The sequence below is a fragment of the Callorhinus ursinus genome, unplaced genomic scaffold, assembly GCF_003265705.2.
Source record: "Callorhinus ursinus isolate GAN/ISIS: 27379988/994484 unplaced genomic scaffold, GSC_fseal_2.0 scaffold92, whole genome shotgun sequence".
Lineage (NCBI taxonomy): Eukaryota > Metazoa > Chordata > Mammalia > Carnivora > Otariidae > Callorhinus > Callorhinus ursinus.
In genome coordinates this window covers 1,589,533-1,610,485 of record NW_027397154.1, presented here as the reverse complement: position 1 = coordinate 1,610,485, position 20,953 = coordinate 1,589,533, and the positions used below count along the sequence as shown (strand labels likewise).

General features: G+C 62.4%; 1 protein-coding gene across 1 annotated transcript in view; it reads right to left on the bottom strand.

Annotated features, from left to right (window-relative positions):
* The window catches only part of KCNN3 (potassium calcium-activated channel subfamily N member 3), a 128,397-nt gene extending 108,298 nt beyond the window's left edge, over window positions 1-20,099 (bottom strand). The window contains exon 1 of the mRNA XM_025858881.2: window positions 18,953-20,099. Within this exon, the coding sequence (XP_025714666.1) occupies window positions 18,953-19,813 (861 nt within the window). The 5' untranslated portion in view covers window positions 19,814-20,099. The remainder of the gene's footprint in view (window positions 1-18,952) is intronic.
* Window positions 20,100-20,953: the final 854 nt, after the last annotated feature.

Here is a 20,953-nt window from a genome sequence, read left to right as displayed (position 1 = left end):
CTTCCAGGCGTCAGACCCACGTGCCGTCCTCCTCACCTCAGCCCTCAGCAAGTCTGAAGCCCAGAGATGGGCCGGGGCCCAGGGAGGTAGGGAGGGACATGCAGAATGCAGCCCAGAGGGCAGCCAGGGACGCAGCGAGGAGCTCTCGCCCGCACTTCCCCCGGCGCCGAAGGAAAGGCGACAGTCCGGGAGAGCTGTCTGGGCAGGAGGGGCGGCTGGGGGGCCAGCACTAGGCCGTGGGCAGGGGGACGGACAGCAGGCCAGCAGGGGAGGGTACAGGGGCCCGGCCCAGAGGCGCCCCCTCCCCAAACCCCTCCAGGGCCCCCAGGATGAAAATTGAGGGACTGCACCGATGTGCATAATTCATGTGTTATTAAACTAACATGCTCTTGTCAGGCTTCTAGACTTTATAAGGCAATTTTGCTAACTTTAATGGAGAGTAAGACTCCAGAGGAGAGATCTCCTGTCCTTTCCTCATTCAACACAAAGAGAGTCCCAGAATGTTAAGTCGGGGGGGCGGTGACAGGACCCTCGAGACTTCCCCTGGGCCACGGGACACCTCGGCCACGGCGGGAAGGGCCTGGTCCCAGGCACGCCTCTCACTTGACCAGAGCACAGTCAGGTCCCCAGGAGGGCAGAGAAGGCAGAGCCCGCAGACGGGACTCTCCTCAGGGCGTTTCGGGTCCCTGGGCGACTGAGCCACGGGAAGGTCCCCGGCCTGCGCTCGTGCCTCTTTCTTATATTTTGCAAGGTGCTCCCACTCCAGCATCTGCCTTGGTCCCCGTGAGACACCTGTCATGTTGCAAGGGCAACATCCTTACCCTCATTCTAGAGATCAGGAAACCGGGGCCCAGACAGGCAGCAGCTGCTCACTGAGGAGCAAACACGGGCTCGCGCGCCCTTCCCGTGGCACCAGCTGGGGGGCGGAGGGGCAGCCAGCCTGCCCGTCCTCGCCCAGGACAACATCACAAATCAGTCGCAGCACACTCTCCCCATCAAGCTCAGACTGCACCTCAGAACCCTTCTCAACGCCGCCCTTCCAGGAGTTCGTACCATTGCTCAGTGGACATGACCCCTGGGCAAGCCCTGTTTGCTATTCCTGCAACCTGCCCTGCCCGCTCCCCACCCCACCAGCATGGCCACATGCCATGAGCTTCGGGGACAGACCTAAGGGCTCAGCGTCACCTGGCCACTCAGCCCTGAGAGCCTCAGAGCCCACCCCCTGGTTCCAAATGGGCCCCAAATGGAACAAGATGCACCTGGCCTGGGGAGCAGATCCAGAAGAGGAATGCCCCCCCCAGGACCCCGAGTTCTCCTGTGTCCTCCCTGCAGGGCCCCACCAACACAGGTGCTCAGAGGCCCGTCTTGACTAGCATACGTCTGCTTCAGGTACACGGGACCCACGGTGTCTGGTCCAGAGTGGACGTGACCTCGCTGTCCTCTGGAACCCTCCAAGACCCAGGCAGGAACAGAGGCCAAGCTTGCAGTCCTGGGGCCCAGGGCCTCAGCCAGTCCCAGGGACACTCTCCCCCCTTTGTCGGGGCTGCTGAGCCTTTCCAGTCTAGAGAGAGACACTCCCACAATCCTTCCACATGGGCCCTCCCACAGCCCCGTTTAAATCATGGCAATAAAACTCTGAAAGTGCTCATTTTGATCCTCCTGTGCATCCTTGTTATTTATGCAAGGTGGAGAACCGTGAACCCAACCCGTCTGCCACGTCCCTCCCCAGGGGCAAGGGGCGGCCTGGAGAGCTGCTGAGCCCACCAGCTGCCCTGGCCAGGGCCTTTCCTTCTGGAACCCCGCGGGCCAGTCCTGCAGGGGACGGGGCACACCCTCTTCCCACCCACCTCCAAAGGGCCTGGCAAGGCCTCTGCGGCCACTGCCCGCATGCCTCCCCCCTACCCTGCCCTCTTTGCCTGCGGGGTCCCAGGCCCCAGGCCCCCAGGCATCGCAGTCCTGCAGGCTCACTCTCAGCATCACCCCTGCTGTCCCTGGCTCTCGTTTGGAAGTTTCCCTCCCACTATTACAGATATCATGAGATTATTTCGGCATAGGACCTCTCCACAGCGCGGGAGGGTTTTACCACTGACCTATTTAGAAGGGCTGCCGCGGGTAATAATAAAAGGTAGACTGATTTTACTCAGTTGTATTTATTTTTCTACACTCTCGGCAGACAACGTCCCCTCGTGTCTGCCGCCCCAGCAGACCGCGCCCCGCCCCCCCACCCCGCTGCCAGCAGGTGGCCGCAGCCCCTCCGCACCCCGCCTCGCCCTCTGTGGCCACAGGTGGCGCCCCGGAGACCGCCCTCGGGGCAACTTTGCTGGGCTGCCCACCGGACTTTCAACAGGAGGGATGCATGGGAATGAAGTGCTCTGTCCGTCCCTGGTGCCGCATATCCATCTAGACCCATCGCGGGGCTGTGAGGCAGGCTCCACGGTGGCCCCCAGACCCACCCCCATCCTCACCACCACCCACACACATGGGTACACCGAGGTCGAAGCCATCCTGGGAACAGCGGGCAAAGCCCACCCTGTGCTCCCAGGGTCACCTCGCCCCCTACCCCCCGCCCCCCACCCCAGCCTCCCTTCATCCCTGCGAAGACATTTGCCCAGAGCCCCTGTGCCCGGTGCCGTGGGAGGGCCCACAGCCCTCACCTCACGGGATCTGCCAGACAGGCATCCCTACTGTGTGGGAGACGCTGCCCTTCAGAGAACCCAGACTTCTGCCCAGGTCATCCTGATGGGTATCAGGTCATCGACCCCAAACCCAGGGCTCTTGCGCCTCTGGAGCCTGAGCCGAGCCAACCTCTGGGCTGAGGCCGGGCTGGCCATGCTGACCCCGCTCCCGGGCACTCTGCTGGCCTCATGGGGGACCTAGTCAGGGTCAATCGCGTGAACCACACTAGCGGAAGGGCCCAGCAGGGCATCCTCCCGGGATCCCCGAGCCCCTCAAAGCTGAGGCATCCAAGGCAAACTCAGGATCTGACTGCTTCCCCGACCTCAGTCTCTGAAAGGCAACACGGTCCTGCCCCACCCACCTGTCTCGGGCAGTCGCCACCTCTTATCCATGAGACGTGGTGGCCGTTTGCTGGGTGAAGAGCTGCACCCCTGTGCTCTTACCTAACGCGCTCACACAGCCACCCTGTGGGTAAGCCCCTTACCCCGGTTCCCACACACACAACTCTGGGGAGACGGGCCACTCGTCTGCCCCGGCTCCTCCCAGGCTCCCGAACTGGCAGGTGAGGCCGTGCCCCACCTCCGGAGGGGCCTGGCAGCCCGAGGGGCCCTGAGCCCAGGGCAGGCAGCTCGGGGCCTCGCAGCTCCCCTGCTCCAAGACAGGGCTGAGCTTGGAGCAGAGCAGGGAAGGGATGGGACCGCAGCCGTGGCCTCGACCCGCAGGCGCAGCCCGGCTCCCCGGGCCGGAGAAACGTCAAGCCCACACGTGAGCCGCCCCACATCTTGCCTACCCTTCTCCTCCTGAATGACAGCGATACCTTCCGGCCCCCCATTTCCACCGTCCTACAACCCACCCCCTGCTGCGGTGTGGCCACACCGCCAAGTTACTCAAATGCCTCTCACCACACTCTGTGCCCTTGGACCAAAGTGCCAGCCCCTGTCCTGCCTGGCAAGGCCCTGTGACCGGCCTGCATGCCCCTTTCCAATCTTTTGTTCCCACATTTCCAGGAAAGCCTCTCTCCTCCGTCCCTCCCTGAGAACACCTGGCACTGTCCAAAGCTGGGCCTCAGCCAGACTGTCCCTTCAGCTTGGAATGCTCTTCCCCTCACAAAGCCTCTCCGTCCTTCACGGCCCAGCACGCCCCTCGCCTCCTCTGAGAAGCCTCCAGCCACAAGGAGTCACAGGCGTGCCCTCAACACGATGCTGCACCTGCCACGGGATTGGAGGCAGCCGGACCACCGCCGACCATGAACTGTCCACCTCCGGGCCCCCCAACAATTCCGAGGTCACTGCCCAGCACAGAAGGGGTGTCCACGGAAGTCGGCCCAGGAGAGTGTCCTCGGAGCCTGAGCTCATGGGTAGAGACCCTTCCCCCACTGTGGGTCCTGCCTGTCCCCAGGACTCAGAGCAAACACTGATTTCCTGAGGCGGCCACTGGGGAATCCTGGCCACTCACCCCAGAAGGATCCTAGCAATGCCCGGGCTGGCACACTCAGCTGTCTCTCCCCTGCCGGGAAATCTGCCGCTCACCCAGCTCTGTCTCCCACTCACACAGCGCAGAAATAATAGCCCTGCATTTCCCTGCAAATTCCATCTCTCCCAAATGGAGACTAGCTCCACCTGCCCAAGGAAACGCCGAACAAGAGGCCCGATGAAGCGGGTCTGGGAGGACACCGTGTGGCCTGGCAGGGGCAGAGGGGGTCCTGGGTTCCCCCTCCCCAGAAATCCCCTTAGGGCTGGGGTAACAATCCCAGTGACCCCTGCCTTCAGGTGTCAGCAGCCGCCCCGAGTGGCCGTGGGGACACCGCTGTCCCGGTGACGACCAGACCTGACCTGCAGGGAGGCAGGCGCAGACACTAGGAACAAGGAAACACCCCGCCGAGCCCAGTCTTGACCCGGGCCTCCGATTCCTGGCCCAGAGCCCGTGGTGACAAGGGGCTGCCTGTGAGCAAGGCGGGGGAGTCGGGTTAGGGCGTTGCGCTGCATCTGATAAGCATCGGCCGGTTCTCACTCACCCCGAGAGCCTGTGAGGGTGAGTGCCCCAAAGCAGGGTCTCCCAACCTCGGTGACATTTGGGGCCCGGGGACTGTCGCGGGAGCACGCTGCTGTGCCGCAGGCTGTTAACCAGCGCCCCCGGCCCCCGCCACACACACTAGCAACATCCCTCTCCTATTTGTGACGACCAAAAACCTCGGCTGACATCGCTAAGTGTCCCCCAGGGGGGCAGAATTGCCCCGTTGAGAAGTCCTGATCTAGAGGCCCGGAGTTAGGTCCCAGGTGTCACGGTGGGGGGGGTTCCCCACTGTTCTCTCTCCCCCATTCTCGTACCAGTGCGGTTGGCCTCCTCTGCTCCATCCCCTCCCTCGGGGCAGAACAGGCCTGCCCGGGACAGAGGAAGCGAATGCACGGGTGCCGAGAGCCCGCACTTAGTAAGCATCTAGTCACTGGGCTGAGGCCCCGCGCTAGCACGGCTGCGCAAAACTGCAAGCCAGGCACCACCACCCCCTTCACCAGGTGGGCAAATGGACTCAAACATCAAGTCACCAAAGTCCCCCAGCCAGTAAGGTTCAGGGCCCGGATCTGGTCCCAGGTTGGAAGGCCCGTGCCCCGCAGGCCTGGGCTGCCAGAAAAGAGCGACCTTGGTCGGCAGGTCCCGAGACGCTCACCCCCGGGCCCAGGTCCCAGCACCAGCAGACGATGGAGAAGCCCTTAAGAGCCACTCGTGGCCCCTTTCCCGACTCCCCTCCCAGCTGGGAGGGGCCGGGTGTGACAGCTCCCTGCGTGGCCCCCCAGAGCCCTGGACACTCGGCTACACAGCAGCTGAGCATGGCACTGGCCGGCCCCGAGGAGCTGCTGAGCGCTCTCCTTATTCCTGCCCCACGCCCGGGAGTGGACGCGCTGAGAAATTAGACATGCTGGTCTGCAGAGTTGTGTCTTGTTTTGGTAACTGCTCATAAAGTCAGGCCTCCCAGGCGTGCTGGTGGAGCTTTCAACCATGTATGGCCCTTTTGATTCATCAAACTGTTCTGGGGTCAGCCTAGAGCAGGAAACCATGACCTTGAAATGTGGCTCTGACCCAGAAAGACCTCCAGGGGCCTCCAAGGAGTGAGCGTGGCGGTGCTGGAGGCACAGAGAACTTAGCTGAATTTTTTTTAAACGTGGCCCGAGGTGCCACAGACTGTCCTCTGGAATGGGAGGGGAGCCGTCCATCACGGGCAGGGGCCCAGGCACTGTCCTCTGACCTCCCACCGTCTCTGGGGCACGTGCAACCCACCAACAACACCTCAACCTCAGTCCAACCCCAAATCCCATCTTCCCCCCCAAAACTGTTTCTCCCCCAGTCTCCACGCTGGTTAGTGGAAACTCCATCCTTGCACTTGCTTGGCGGCCTCCTGACTCCCCCTGTCTCCCCCCACCTCCCCAGCCCACCACACCCCACATCCAGTCTGCCAGGGATGACTTCCACCCCGGTATTCCAAGGATCCAACCATGTCTTACGGTCCCTCTGCTCCTGCCCGCCGGGCACCACGGCCCTCACCTGGCCCGTTGCCTGACCGGGGCTCCTTTGCCCCCACCCCCTTGTCTGTCCCCAGCTCTGCAGCCAGAGGGGTCCTATTAAAATGTAAGTCAGACCTCCTGCCTCCACTCAGAGGCCTTCATCTGCCTCATCTCACCCCACAGAGCCACGGTGCCCCCCACGCACCCCCAGGCCCCTCATCACTGGGGAGTCAGCCTCGTGGACACTGGCAGCCCTGAGACCTCCCTGTCCAACCCAGTGGACACTGGCCACATGACCCCTGGGCCCTGCCACGTGGCCAGCACAACAGGATTTTTAAATGTATTTCATTTCCAATAATTTACATTTAAAAATTGGTAGTTGGGGGGGCATGGGTGGCGGTTGGTTAGGCGTCTGACTCTTGGTTTTGGCTCAGGTCATGACCTTGGGCTCCAAGCTCAGAGGGGAGTCTGCTTGGGATTCTGTCTCTCTGCCCCTCCCCCCCGCTCGAGTTCCTTCTCTCTCTAAATAACTAAATCTTTTTTAAAAATTGGTAGTCCATTCATTTATTCAAAAACGTTTAGATATACTTGCAATAGCTTGAGCATGTGAGTCTGCTTCTTTTGCTGTAAATTCTGAACCCGGATGCAGACCTGGATTTTCACCGAAGGCTTAGTGTCCGGCTGCCGGGTGTTGTGAGGCGCACACTGGCTTTCAAAGACTCAGGATGAGAAACAGAACGTAAACTGTCAACAATGCCTTCCATTGATTACGTGCTGAAACGGTAATATTTTTAGTATACTGGGTTAAATAGAAAATATCATGAACAGGAATTTCACGTCTCTTCACTTCCGTGTTAACATGGCTCCTGGGCAGCGCCAGGCTCCGGGCGGCGCTGCGTGGGCTGGCGGGCGCCGACCCCTCCCGGCCTTCCGGCCCGCCTTCCTCCTCCCTCACCTCCGGAAGACCCTCCATCAGATGTCACCTCCGGGGAGGCCTTCCCCAGCACTTGGTCAGGATCAGGACTCCCACTGCCTTCCCACCCAGCTTTGCTCTTCTCGACAGCGTTTAAGCCCTTCCAGCCAAGCACGTGACTGTATCAGAGTTCAGCGGCCGTTTGAGCGACGAACACGGCGCTCCTGGAGGCCAGGCCTTCTGTCTGCTGTGGTTTTTCCCCACGATTCCTGCGGTGCCCCGAACAATGTGGCACATAATAGACAGTCAACAAACAGGTGAACATCACCCGCCTGGGCTCCCTGCGCAGCTGGAGATTTCTCAGGAGAGTGCCAGGTACACAGTAGGTCTGCTAGCAGGATCACTGGGGAAACAGAGGCAGCCAGGCGCAGTCACACCATGGAAGGCAAAAGCGGGTGGCCAGGGTCCTCGCATCGGACAGGCCCCTCCCCACCCCAGGAAAGCCGCCAGCACCGCCGTGGGCACTGCAGGGGAAGGTACATTTCCTCCCCTTCCCATCGATTTTTATTCTCCCAGTGAGAAGACAAATCTGTTTCCCCTCCGCCAGAAGGCCTCAAGCCATGGCTCTGTGCATTAGAGTAATTAAATCCCTGCTGCTAGGAGAGCTCAGGACTGAGCAGGCCTCGTGCCAAGGGCCAGCCCGCAGGGGGCAGGCAGCGGGGAGGAGGCTGGCCAGAAGGGCCTGTCTCTCAGCTGTTTCCTGAGAGTGACAAAACGCACTTAGCCACAGCGCCCTGGCAGCCTTCACTCCCGCCACCGGGGCTGAACCTCCCCCGCCGTCCCCTGCCCACTCCCTGGCCCCACCTGGCCCGCGCCTCCCTCCCTTCTGGAGGAGCTGTGCTATCCACAACCTCACTTCTCCCATTTTCCAGATGACAAAACTGAGGCCAGAAGCCAGGCCTCCCCCACCCCCACCAGCGCAGGGCCTTCCTCTGCACCCACGTCTCTGCTGGTGCGCAGCGTGGGCCGAAAGCCACGCCACGTGCTCTGCCGGCGGTGGCATCCCGTTTAACCCCACACTGCCCAGACACAGGGTGATGATCAAACCCCAAGGAAACAGAAGAGAAGCACGAAAGCAGCCCACCCCAAGCCACTCAGGCAGTAAGTGACAGAGGCAGGATTCAAACCCAGATCTGCTGTTTCTCCGGAGGCCAGGCTCTCCTGGGCAATGGGAGCAGCAGAGCCGGTTGGGACGTGGCCACAGGTGGATGACAGACGTGGAGAGAGGTGGTCGGGGGGAGGGACAGGCCGAGTGGGAGACCCAGCCTCAGGCTGGGGGTCAGACCCAGGCCGCGTGCACCTGCTTCTGTCCCTTATAACACGGTTGCCCTCCCCATCCAGCCTGTGAGCCCCAGGCCTCGTTGAGTGTTGGACCCCAGAACCAAGCAGGACACCTGGCACCTGCCGGCCTCCTGAGCAGCTACAACTGAAGACGGAGGGCCCCAGAGGAGGGTGGGGTGGACGCGGGCAGGTCCGAGAGGGGAGGGGCCGCCACAGGCACCAGGCTTCACGACCCAGACTCAGCAGGGGCACGGAGTCAGGGCTCAGTCTCATCCTTTGGGTTTTGGCGGGTACGTCTGTGTTTGGGTCTTCAGGTTAACAGGGAGGAAACGCGTGACAATAGCGGGGGCTGACATCCCTTTACGGTGTGACCGTGTCCCCGCGAGGGTGGGGGTGAAACCCTGTCATCTCTACTCAGGGCACTGGAGGCCGAGGCTCACGGAGGCTGATTTTCTCCCCAGGCTTGCACAGCCAGGACGCCGCGGAGCGGGAACAAGACCACCACAGCCCCCCACTGCCCGCGGACCCCTGCGGAGCCCCTGGGGGGCCGCAGCCCTGGAGCCCAGCCCACTTGCCGACATCTTGGGGTTCCTGGACGGTCAACAAATCTCTGCTTCTAAACTGACGGCCCTCCCCCCACTGAGCTGCAATCACCCACTGAGGCTCCGCGTGAGACTGGCAGGGCCAGGAGGGGGGTAGAGCAATGGGGGTGCGGTGGGCGCGGTGGACGCCTTCGAGGAGCAAGAACAGCTTTTGGGCTTGAAAGGGCCGAGGCCAGGAGGTGGCCACGCGGGGCACAGGCATTGAGGACGCTCCTGGGTTCAAATCACAGCTCCACTCTCTCCCCTGGCTGGGAGGCCCTGGGCAAGTTCCCTGGCCTCTCTGAACCCCAGGGGGGTCATCTGTCAAACGGGGACAGTTGTGGGGCCCGAGTGAGACGAGGCGTATGGAAGACCCTTAGTAATGTTCATTTTCTTCTCCTCCCCGATCTGTCCTTGTCCTCATTCCTGAATACGATGCCGGGTTGCTTTGAGGCCGTTTTTAGGGGGGGGCAAAGAAGTTTCCTTCTTATGAGAATAGCGCGTTCGCCCGAGCCGCTGAGGACAGGAGCCTTATGTACAACCCTGTCCACCCACGGAGGAACCCTCACGGCCCAGACTTCACCCCGCACCGGCTCTTGGCTCTACCTGTGTCATCTCACTCCGGAGGGATCCTCCCCGTGCTGGCAGACAGCAGTCGGCATCTTGTGCCAAATGCCCTCCCGCCCGGCTCAGCACCATCGTACCCCAGGAGCCCGGAAGGCATCTCGGCGGTGCAAACACCAGGTCCAGCCCAGAGCAGGGGGAACAGGAGTCACGGGACCAGGTAAAGGATTCCCTGGGATCCCATGGCCACTGGGCTCTGGGAGGAAAAGCCAAGCCTGGGAGACCCGCACAGGCCAAGGGACCCCCGGGGCCAGGTCCATGCCACACTGAACCCCCCATCTCCACCCTCGGCAAAAGGAATGATGGTCCCACTTCCCAGACAAAGAGGCCCCTGCTCAAGGCCATACTGCTAAATCAGACACAGTCAGGATTGGCCCCCAGGCTGTGTTGAAAGCCTGAGCTGTTTTAGAAAGAGTCAGCGCAGAGCCACCCATTTCACTGAGGAGACCCCTGTAGCTGACTCAAGTTCTTAAGGGCACAGACCTTTGCAGTCCTGGAACCTGGAACAGGGCCGGCCACCTAGCAGGTGTTCAGCGGGACTAAAACCTTGACTTCCTGGATTCTGGCTGCACCCTTACCACTTGCAATGCTGAGGGGCCTTGAACAAGTCACATAACTTCTCTGGGCCTTGAGGTCCTGTAAAGAGGAGGAGGGCCCCGCCCTGCCTCCCTCACTCCTGGCGGGCCCGCGGAACTTGGCATCCAGCTTAGAGGTATGATTCCACACCTGGCCAGGTATGCCCCCAGCTCCCCCAAAGAAGGCCTCCCTTCAGGCCACTAACCCTATCCAGCTCTGAGCCCAACCCAGAGGGACGCGCTCAGCCCCAGCCCTCATCCTGGAGGAAAGGCGACATGACCTAAGTCAGTGGCGCCCGACGCTCCCACGTGTGGGAGCCATTCGGGCCCCAGCCAAGCAAGCCAGCATCCGACCCAGTGGAAGCCAGAAAAGAGAGGAAATGGCTAAGCCCCAATTTGTTAAAATCAGGAACCTTCTTAAAAAGGAGAAAAGCTCTGCAAAATCCCCGTGCAGAGGCCGGCAGGTGCCAAGTCAGGCAAAGGCGCTAGGAAGGCCTCCCCTTGTTGGCAGCCCGGGGTGCGCCAGCCACCAGGAGCCACAAGCACACTCAGTTCTTGCCAGGGTGCCGAACCCCACTCCCTGCATGCACAAACGGGAGAGTGAGGCTTGGGGAGCTGGCGTCACTGGCCTTATGGCCCCCCAGCGGCAAGGGGCTGGGCCAGACCGGCCCTGCTCCCCAGGGGCTCCTTCCCTTCTGCCTCTGGCAGGCACCCACTTTTGTGGGTTTCCCCATCGGTAAGTTCAAGCTAAACCACAAACCCCAGTTCCTAGAGATGCGGCTGGCAGGCCCTGGGCCTGAGAGCTCTTGGGTAGACCCCAGGGGCTCAGCCCCTGCAGGAGCAGCTTTCCTGCTCATCTGACACTGACATCACGCCTGTCCCTCAGGAAAAATGCCCAGCGAGCTGACTCAAACATAACAGATGCCCATTTGCATATTATTTCACACATCATTTGCATGTTCATTTAGTGCCGCCAGGGCTCTGCCCGGAATACAACTCTTGTTACCTTGTGGCCAAGCGGCCCTCGTGGGGAAAAAAACAAAAGTCCCCCACACAGGGCAGGCCCCGACCCCTGGCACGCCCCTCCCCAGGCGGCCTCTCTGCGCGCCCCTGGGTGCCCGGCGGGAGGAACAGGGAGCTGCCCACAGCCGGGAGCTGAGAAAGAAGCTCGTCCGCAAGCCGCACAGCCCTGCGTTCCCTATATCCCAAGTCTCCCGAAAGCCTGTTGTCTTTGAAGCCACTCAAGAGAGTCCCCAGTCTCCTTGGTCCCCCGCTTCTGTCCCGGGACGGCCTCCCGGCCAGCCCCCCCACACCACCCCACGCGCTCCGCCTCTCTTTCTGCACGGTCACCATGCCTCCCCCCGACCTTCCCCCTGGACTCTCGGGCTCTGGCCGGACTCCATGGCCTTATTTTTGTTCCCTCCACCTGTCCCGTTTGCATGGACACACCCAGTTAGCTGTGCCCAGGCCACAGAGTGCTGACTGTGGGTTAGGACAGCGAGGACCCCTGAGGCAGGAAGGCTCCAGAAGCCCAGGCCAGGCCGCCGCGACAGCCCCACCTTCCAGGGAACATCCCGCTCCCCCTCGCTTGTGCAGACGCCCCCAGGGCAACCCATCCAGAAACATGAGCACGCGGGTGGCCTGTCACCCAAGGATGAGAGGGGGCCATGGGCCGCATGCCCTGCCTCTTCCAGAGCCCTCCCTTTCTACAGCCACTGGTGCGGAGGGTGACGTGCGCGCTCAGGCCCGCCGCGCCCGCCGCGCCCGCCGGGTGGCTGTGGCTTAGCAGGAGCATCTTCTGAGCCCTGGGCTCATCAAACACGGCTGGCGGGTTTCAGGGCTCAGTGTGTGCCTCACTCTGTGCCAGGCGCTATGTACAGGCGGAGGCTGGAAGTCCCTACGGACGTCTGAGAAATGGGCTTCAAATTCAGGAAGCTCCCTGGAGACCCACCACCATAGGCCACGGGGGTCTGAATTCAAACCCAGAGCCCAAGCCCTTGACCACCATGCTAGCTCGCTCTACCAATCCTGCCAACTCTCGGAAAACAAGAGCATCAGGTCTTTAGTGTGGATGCCGAGCTCCTGGAGACTGTAGATACCAACGAAATATTAAGTCGCCCCCGTGCCCTTGTCCTTGGCACAGGGCCTCCTGCTCCCTGCAGAGAACCTCCAGGATGAGACCTGGCCCCAGGAGCGTCCTCACACATCCCTGTCCTCCCTCCCCTCCCTGTGCGCTGCCTCACAACAGGAACTGCTCCAGCCCCCTGCCCACAGCTCTGCCTGGTTAATCCTGGGGGACCACGCACGGTCCATAAGGAGCCTCCCCAGTACCCTGAAGGCCTGACTCCTTCCTCAGCACCCCCAGCGCCACCAGTGGACGCTGAGGTCGGCCTGGATGGGTGCACCTGGGTGCAGGCCTGGCCCCGGACGACAGAGCTTAAGGACTGTGGCCTGTGGTCTCTGCAGTGGACCAGAAAGTGCTGGAACGGGGTGGGGGTGGGGTCAGCATGAGAACCCTGCCCTCATTTTTGAGTCAAAGAAACAGAGGCCCAGAGAGGCCAAGGGCCCTGACAATGGCCACACGGTGAGTTGGAAGCAAGAGGGGAAGCAGATGGGCCTTTCTTTAACACTTACTGCCGCTAACAGAGCCAAACATAGCCTCATGCCAGGGAAGGAGGAAACTGGAACTGGAGGATGAGGAAGAAAATTCTAGAAGCAGGAATGAAGAAGCCTGTAGAGGTTCCCTCACTCAAAACCCCTGCAGAGGTCTGCGGCAGGGCTGGGGACAGGGAGACAAGCAGGCGCTGGAGACCTGGACTCCAGCTCTAGAACCATCTCTCCTGAGGGGCCCTGGACGCGGACCACGCACCCCTCTGCAGCCCAGGTTTCTACCTGTGGCTGGTTGTAGTGACCCCGGGGCCACGGTGGGGGTCATGAGGATGCAAGCGTGGCATTACCGCGTGTGCTGTATGTGCCGAGCCTGGCGGCCAGGGCTGGGGAAGGAGAGGCACCCAAGGGAAGGCGGGAGTTCCACCATGTGCGGGGGCCTTGGCGGGGTGGGCCCCTGTTCACCCGTAAGCCCCACACCTTCCCCATCCCAGCCTGGCCAACATCGCCCCGGGGCAGTACTGGGCCTCCACACGGACCCTGGGCCCGTGCGCAATCTCACCCTGGACCCAGGCTGCCCCGGGCCTCTGCGCTGGCGCCCCCAGGACACGGGTCTCCCACCTTCCTGCCTCCCCTGGTAAAGTTCCTCCCAGTCCCGTATCCAGAGGCGTCACAGGGCTCCAGCCCATCAACCCTGGTCTGCCTCTTCCACGAATGACAAGCAGCTCCTCCAGCAGCAGACAAGGGAAAAAGGGAAAAGGCCCAGGTTCTCATCCCAGCACGGCCGCTGCCAGCTCACACTGCAGCCTGGCCTGGGGTCCGCTCGGCGAGGGGACAGGGGGCCGTGGCCACACCCACGGCCAGGACTCTCGGGAGCCTGAGGCTCCCCCCGACGCCTCCTGGGTGCTCACAGGCAGTGCCCCCCCCAGCCCTCCCCCCACAGCCTCGTGGCCCCAGCAGAGCTCCTGGGGGGCAGGGGAGGTGGGCCCGGGGTGCCTCAGAACCCATCAGCCTCCTCCGGACTTTGCTCAGCAGAAGGCACAGAACTTCCTCCCCACGGCTCCTGACAACAGTGTGGTCTCAGAATCCCCCACCCTCATTATTTAAAGAGGAATAGCTGCTTCTCTGGTTTCTCTCTCTCTCCCTCTGGGGTTTTGAAAGAAAGAGAAAACCAGGTCTGCAGCCGCTGAGCTGAGTAAGGCGGTGTTTCATCGAGTTGCCCCTCACAGCCGCACTCTGTCACACACATTCTCCCCCCAAAATGTGCTGGACGAATAACCCCCACAAACCCACGCTCTGTGAGGATTCGGCCCCTCCAGCCAGGCCGCAGCCCCTCCACGGAGGTGACTCCAGTTTCTTTTCATTTTATGTTTCTTTACCTTCTATTTTCCAGAGCAGATCTTTGGACCCTGGCCTGGCCAATGTCCCTCCCTGAAAGCTGGGGAAGGGCTGTGCGAGCAGCCCCCAGCTTCCCAGTTAGCCCGTGCGGCGGGTGCATGCCCAGCGACAGCGCCGTGCCCGGGGCCGCAGGGGACGCCGCCGGGAGGAAGGGGTGTCACAAGCACCCTGAATTCTCCCCCGGACAGCTATAAACAGCGTGATGACGCGCCAAGGACAGGCATGCACCGCTGAGTCGTCCCCGCTGCGGTTACAAACGTTTGACTCATTTGCGGGCTGGCCACAAGCGTTGTAAATAGGGTCGCCACCACCCTGGGTGGGAGCCTGTCCACAGAGTCGCTCTTACCCTCCCTGGGCCAAGACACTCGGCGTGACCCCAGGGTAAAACCCATGCCTGGGCTCAGACCCTCCCACCTCCTGCAACCCTGTCCTGCAGGCCACCCACACAGGGAGGGTCTGTGGAGGGGTCTATCCCATTCAGCGATGCCAACACTCCTGAGACCACAGAGGCATCTCCTCCCAAAGGCCAGGACGCCCCTGACAGCTGCCCACCTACCCCAGAGGGGCTCCTGGGTCTGGCAGGAGGTGCGGGCCCTTCTCCCAGCCAAGCCTGCCCGCTGCCCTGCCCTTCTGCACATGAGCCCTCCACGGCCAGGGAAGGCAGGGGCTCAGAGAGCTGGGACCCGCAAACCTACTCAGTCGTTCAGGCTGGAGGCTGAGGGTGGACTCCCAGACCTCTGTGAGGTCAGCAAAGACACACAACATGTCGGCCCTAAGGGACCCCATTTTCTTTGAAGGGTTAAATGGCCAGGAGACCAAGCTGCCCTGGGCATGCAGAGGGGCCTGCCCTTTCCAGGGGGCCTCCCCCGAGGTGTTGTGAAGGAACGGAGGGAGCCAGGCACGGGGGTCAGGCAGGGCAGCCAGGAGAGCACCGTTCCCCTGACCCCCGCCCACGGCCTGGGCAAGCCCGGCAGCAGGGCCAGGCAGGGGGGTGGCGGGAAGCACCCCACTGCAGGGGAAGCTGCGGGACGGCAGGGGTCAGCTCGGCTCAGGAGGTGAGACCCAGTTGGATGGTGAGCCCGGGGCTAGACGGAGGCCGGGCACAAACAGGGGACATGGAGAGTTGTCTCGCTGTACCAGCATTTCCCGGCCTCCCCCGAGGTGGCCCCGCAGCCTGACCCCACAGGTCCCTGGGAAACAGGCCCACGGGGACTTGTCAGCTGGACAGAGGTGTCGGCCAAGCCACAGCGAGGTGGCAGGCTGGGGCTGGGGAGTCCGCAGCTCGGCGGGGAGAGGGGCCGGTCCCGGTTCTCCCTCCACCCAGTAGACAGAGCCCAGCAGGCGGTCCAAGGCCTCCAGCCAGCTTGGGAAGACCACAGAACGAACACCCAGAAGGACTCCCCGCAGACGCGCTGCCTGAATCCTGACTGGCGCAGACAAGGCAGAGACCCAGTCCCTCAGAGTTCCCAGCAGGATCCCTGTGCCTGGCCCTGTCATGGTGTCTAAAGCCGTTGGGGTAAATCCACCTGTTTTTCTTAAACCTGGACTCTCTGCCCAGTTTGGGGGACAGCCCTGCACCCGTCGGCGCCCACGAGGGCCATCTCTCGCCCCTCGCTGCCAGTCGGCCTCACGGCCCGGGCCCTCCTGTTCCTGGGCCCGGCATCGGCCCATCTCACTCCCCCGCCATCACCTGTGGCTTGTGAGGAGGGGACCGAGCTTCCTTCCCTCGCCCGGGCCCCCTTCTGCATTAACTCTGAATAGGCTCAGGGCAGGCCACGTTCCTTCTCAAGGGAGGCAGACCCACGTGGCAAATTCCTCCCCAGCAACAGACATCAGCCAGAGACGCAGATGGGAGTCCGCAGCCCCAAGGAAGGAAACAGCTCCCGGAAGGCGGCAGCTCCCGCACAGGCTCGTGGCCTTCCATCGCTTGGGGAGGACCGGTGGCCCTCTCCCAAGGGCCTCTGAGTGAGAAGGGCCACCCTCAGTGCAGAGCTCCCCATTCGGCCCGGGCGACCTCCACGCTGGTCAGCAAAGCCAACCAGACACACAGAGTTCTCCAGCTAAAGACACTGCTGCCCGGCCCGGCCCAGCCCAGGCCAGGGCCCGCCAGACGGCCACGCTGCCCTCGGTCCTAACCCAAACCCTCTCGCCATAGTAGAGCCCGTGACAGACAGGCTGGGGAGGCTGGGGACAGAGGTACCCTCCCCTAAAACAGAGCCATGAGTAGAGGCCATTTCCAGGCAGAAGACCCAGCCCCTTCTCAGAACTTCTCCCCGACAGGATGCAACTTCTCACGCCATTGACAAGTGTTAGCTCCAGCCTGTCGAGGGCCCAGCTGGTTCTGGAGCCAGAGTTGGGGGGAGAAGACATCTCTTCCTCTCATCACCACTATTAATAACAATGACAGTAGGCCCCGTGTTGGAGCCTCACACTTATCAGATTCGCTCTCCCCATTGACAGCTGGGGAGACGGGCTCGCCGAAGATACACAGCTGGTCCAAGATCACAGCTCTGGAAGCGGCAGGGCTGGGATTCAAACTTCACTCTGATTCTTTACAATGATCCTGTTTGTGACCGGGGCTGGCGAGGGATAGCTGCCTTACCCGTCCTGGGTCCACAGGGCCTGACCCAGGAGACACCCCGAAAATGCTTGTCCCAGAATGACTCAATGCACAGAGGGGCAGATGGAGAGGCTGGGGAGCAGGGGAGCAGGTTACCATGAGCCCTGCTGATCACCACCCACACTGTCCCAGGGGCACACAGGTGGCCCACTCACCAGCTGGGGCAAGCAGGACCTTGCTGGTCAGGGTCCCTCACACTGCCATGAGGGTCAGCAGCTTAAAACCAGCTGAGGCCCAGCCCCATGGACGTGCCTCCCCTTCCTTCACACCAGAGTCTGCTTTCCCTGGCTCCAGGCAAGGCCCTTTCCCTGAACACTCCTTCAGGGTGGCACCTGCCCCACTCTTTCCTGCCAGCAACAATGCTCCCATGGCACTAAGACCAAGGTGCCCCACGCCGGGAGCGTCCCCAGAAGGAGCCATTCCCTTAAGAGTTCTGACCACGGGGGTCGCTGGGGTGCTGGTCTTGCCCCTTGCCCTCACCCCCTAGCACTTGGGCCTTCATCAGTCTCCCCCGGCGAGGGCTCCTGGTCCCCACGGGGGGCTGGGGGAAGCCAGGGCTGTGCCGAGGGTGGCAAGCCCGAGAGAGCCGCAGCAGGCTCAGAGGCTCGCTCCAGGGATGACTAAGTGAGCTGCTATTCCCGGGGAAACCCCGCTCACTTCTGCCCTCTGAGGGGCTCAAATCCTTGCACTATTCTGATGCAGGCAGCTTCCAGGGGCTGCCCTCTGCTGGGGCAGCCCCCTCTGAGCAGCAGGTCCCTGGGGGACCCTCTGCGTGCAAGGACGTCTTGGCGCTGGCTGCTCAGGTGGCTGACAGGTCTGCCCATGACTGCTGGAGAGGGAGGCTGGGAATGAGGGAAATCCGATCAGCACCTCCCAGGTTTTTGCGGCTGGATTTCAACAAGGAATGTGGCAGTCCCACAGCAGCTGTGCCTAGCCTGAAACAAGCTCTATTTGAAACCTGCAACAGCTGAACCCCTCCCAGCCACCCCCTGCCCAAAATGACAAATAAGAGAAATCCAAGGGACAAGCAAGCACGCACACACGCACTCACATACACCCTCCCCCACAACAAATTGGGGGTGAGGGGGATAGTGGGAAGAAATTCACTTGTGCACCGAGTGCCCGGGGCCCCCAGCCCTCCAGCCCACAGCGCGAGGGCCCCCAGCAGGCAGAGCACTGGCGGAAACCCACCTGCCTCCATCCCCACACCCCTGGAGGCCGCGATTTCCAAGCCGAGGCTGAAGCCAAGCCGCCAGCCTCGACCGGGTGTGCACACACGGCACCTCACTGATCCCAAGAGACGGGCCAGGGGTGCGGGCCCGGGGTGGGGGCTCTCGGCTCTCGGCCCGCGGGGAAGCCCTGTCATCCCATCTGGAGGAGAGGCGCTCGCTCCCCGGGGCTAAGGCCAAGGCGGCGCCCACCTGCTCTGCTGGGGACACCTGTAGCCAGTTTTGCCAGCGGCTGTTTACAGACGGCAGCTTTATGCTGAGCGCTCCTTCCTGAGGGAAAGGACCGCGGGGTCCCTCTGCCCGCTTTCACCCGTGCCCCCAAGGGACTTGGGTCACCAGTGCTCTGCTATTTTGCCCGAACTCTGCCAGGGACGAGGAGGAAAACAGAAACTTGGGAAGAGAGGGAGAAGCCAGAGGGAGAAGGGACAGAATGGCGTCCCCACCCCCCACCCAGACATTTATTTCTCTTCCATCCTCGGGAAAATGGAGTGGAGCAGGGCGGGGAGCAGAGGAGGGAAGTCGCAGGAACTGGCAGGCACATCAAGGCAGAGTGTAATTAATTGGTGCGTTAAGCCGCTGGGCTCTGCTTTGGTACGAGTGAACCAGGAGGAAAACGATGTCTCAGAAGGGAATCTCTCCTCCTCCCAAACACAGTATGCAACAGACAGTGTACGGGGACGCCCCCCCCCCCAGAAGGCGAGCAATGAATTCTCCCGGGATTCAGAAAGAAAACCATGGGAAGTTAGAGTGTTCCATATAATTGGGCAAACGCCTCTCCCACCACCGCCTCTCCCCTCCCTCCATCAATCTCTCTCTCTCTCTCGCTCTCCTCTCTGTTGCTACCTACATATTCCTTTTGTTCAAGGTATAAAGAGAAACCGCAGCCCCTACCTTTGAGTACAAACCCCAAGAGAGCTCGGTCTCTATCACCATAACAACAATTCCAAACATCCCAAAAATCAGAGCATAGTCACTGAGCCGCTTCCTCTTTTCAAACAGGGCCCTCCTGTGTCCCAGCTTATAGCCAATGTTCTGGTTTTTCCGCTTGTTGGCTTTGGGGAAGGTGGTGCTGCTGGGGGTGGTGCCAGCGTGCTGGTGGTTGTGGGTGGCATTGGGGTGGTGGAGCAGGGTCTGGTGGGCATGGTTGTCCTCCCGGGAGGAGATGATGATCTCTGGGGGGTTGCTGGGGCTGAAGAGCTGGAGGGGCTGGCCTTCGGGCTCGGCCTCGATGAGGTTCCTCCGGGAGGCACTGAGCCGGCTGAGGGGCTTCATGACCCCACCACTGTACTTGCAGGAGCTCATGGCGATCTCCGTGAAAGGGTTGCTGTCCCGCCGGTGCACCAGGGGGCTGGCCTGCCGGTGTCGGCCGCCTCCACCAGGCCCACTTGTGGCTGTGGAGCTTGGAGAGTGGCCAAGCAAGTGGTCATTGAGATTGAGCTGGCTGCCCTGCCTGGAGGAAGGGTGGAGGACGGCGGTGGAGTTGGCCGAAGGGAGGCCCCTGAGCGTCGTGGGAGAGGAGTGCAGCAGCCCCGGCTGGACAGGCTGGCTCTGGAGTTGGGCGAGCAGAGACAAGGGATGCGGCGGTGGCGGCGGCGGCTGGAGCTGTGCGGGCTGAGGCGGCACCAGGGGTCCCGGGGGCTGCTGGGGGGCCGCCGCCGGCTGCTGCTCATCCCCGGAGGATGGACAGGGACCCTTGGGCTCTTCATCCAGGTCCCCCACCCCCGAGTCATGGAAGTGCCCAGAAGTGTCCATCTTGGGGCCTGGCTGGATTCCCTGCAGCACAACCCCCCACCCCAAAGCCACCCTCGCTCCAAAGATGTCCTCAGAGAAAGCCAGGCATCCAAGCCCCCAGCGGGTGTCTTGGCCCAGTCTTCTTTCTCTGGCTTCGGTCCTCTGGGGCTGCCTGGGGTCCAGACGCCGCCACTCAAGGATGCATTGCCCTGGGCAGGAGGGGCCCGGAGCCAGAAGCAGCGGAGAAGGAACTCCGTCTCAGGAGCTGGCCCTCTGGGAGCGCGCACGGCCAGGCTCAGCCTCACTCCTCGCGGGCTCAACAGCTTTGCTCCCCTCCTGCGGCCGGCGCTACACTGCAAGCCAAGCCCACTTAGTGGCCGCGGCCCTCATTGGCTCGGCTCGGGTCTCCACCGCCTCCTAGCTCCGCCCCCGCGCAGGCTCCTCCCCGGAGGCGGGGCCAGCCGCCCGCGGCCCCCGCCCCGGGCCGCGCAGCGAGGGCAGAGGGCGCAGGCCCCGCAGCGAGCGCTGGGAGCTGTAGTTTCCCACGCGGGGCCGGCCCTCCCTCCTGCGACAGGTGCAGCGGGCGTCCGCGAGCCACGGCGACAGGGACGTGCGCGCACGCGGGGCGACGAGGGGGGCGGAGCGGGGCCTGCAGAGGAGGGGAGCCGCGCACCCTGACGCGGGGGCGGGCAGCGGCAAGACACACGGTCATTAATGGCCGGGGTCTTCCTCAGGTAGACCTCCAAGCGCCGGGGAGGCGGGCCTCGTGTTCCCGGCGCACACACTGATGCTCAGAGACGTCGAGCAACTACTTCAGGGTCACCGCCCTGACCCCAGGTGCGTGAGCTCACCTACTGAGCGCCGCAGTGAGTGTGCAGGGCGCCCCTTTGTCATTTCCAGCCGTGATGTCATCCTCCTTTCACAGGAAAAAAAATCCCACAGGCCCAGATAAGTCACTTGGCAGATGTGCCCCGCTGGTAATTGAGGGCGCTAGGGTTTGAACCCAGTGGGTGGGACCCCCGGCTCCTACACCCTGTCCCAGGATGCCTTCCCGCCATGACGCTCAGCTCCAGGAATGTTGCTCCAAAGATGGTGGGAAAGAACCCGAGAGACGCTGTGGAGGAAGAACCGCCTTCCCAGCAGGACGGCTCCTGCGGGGCA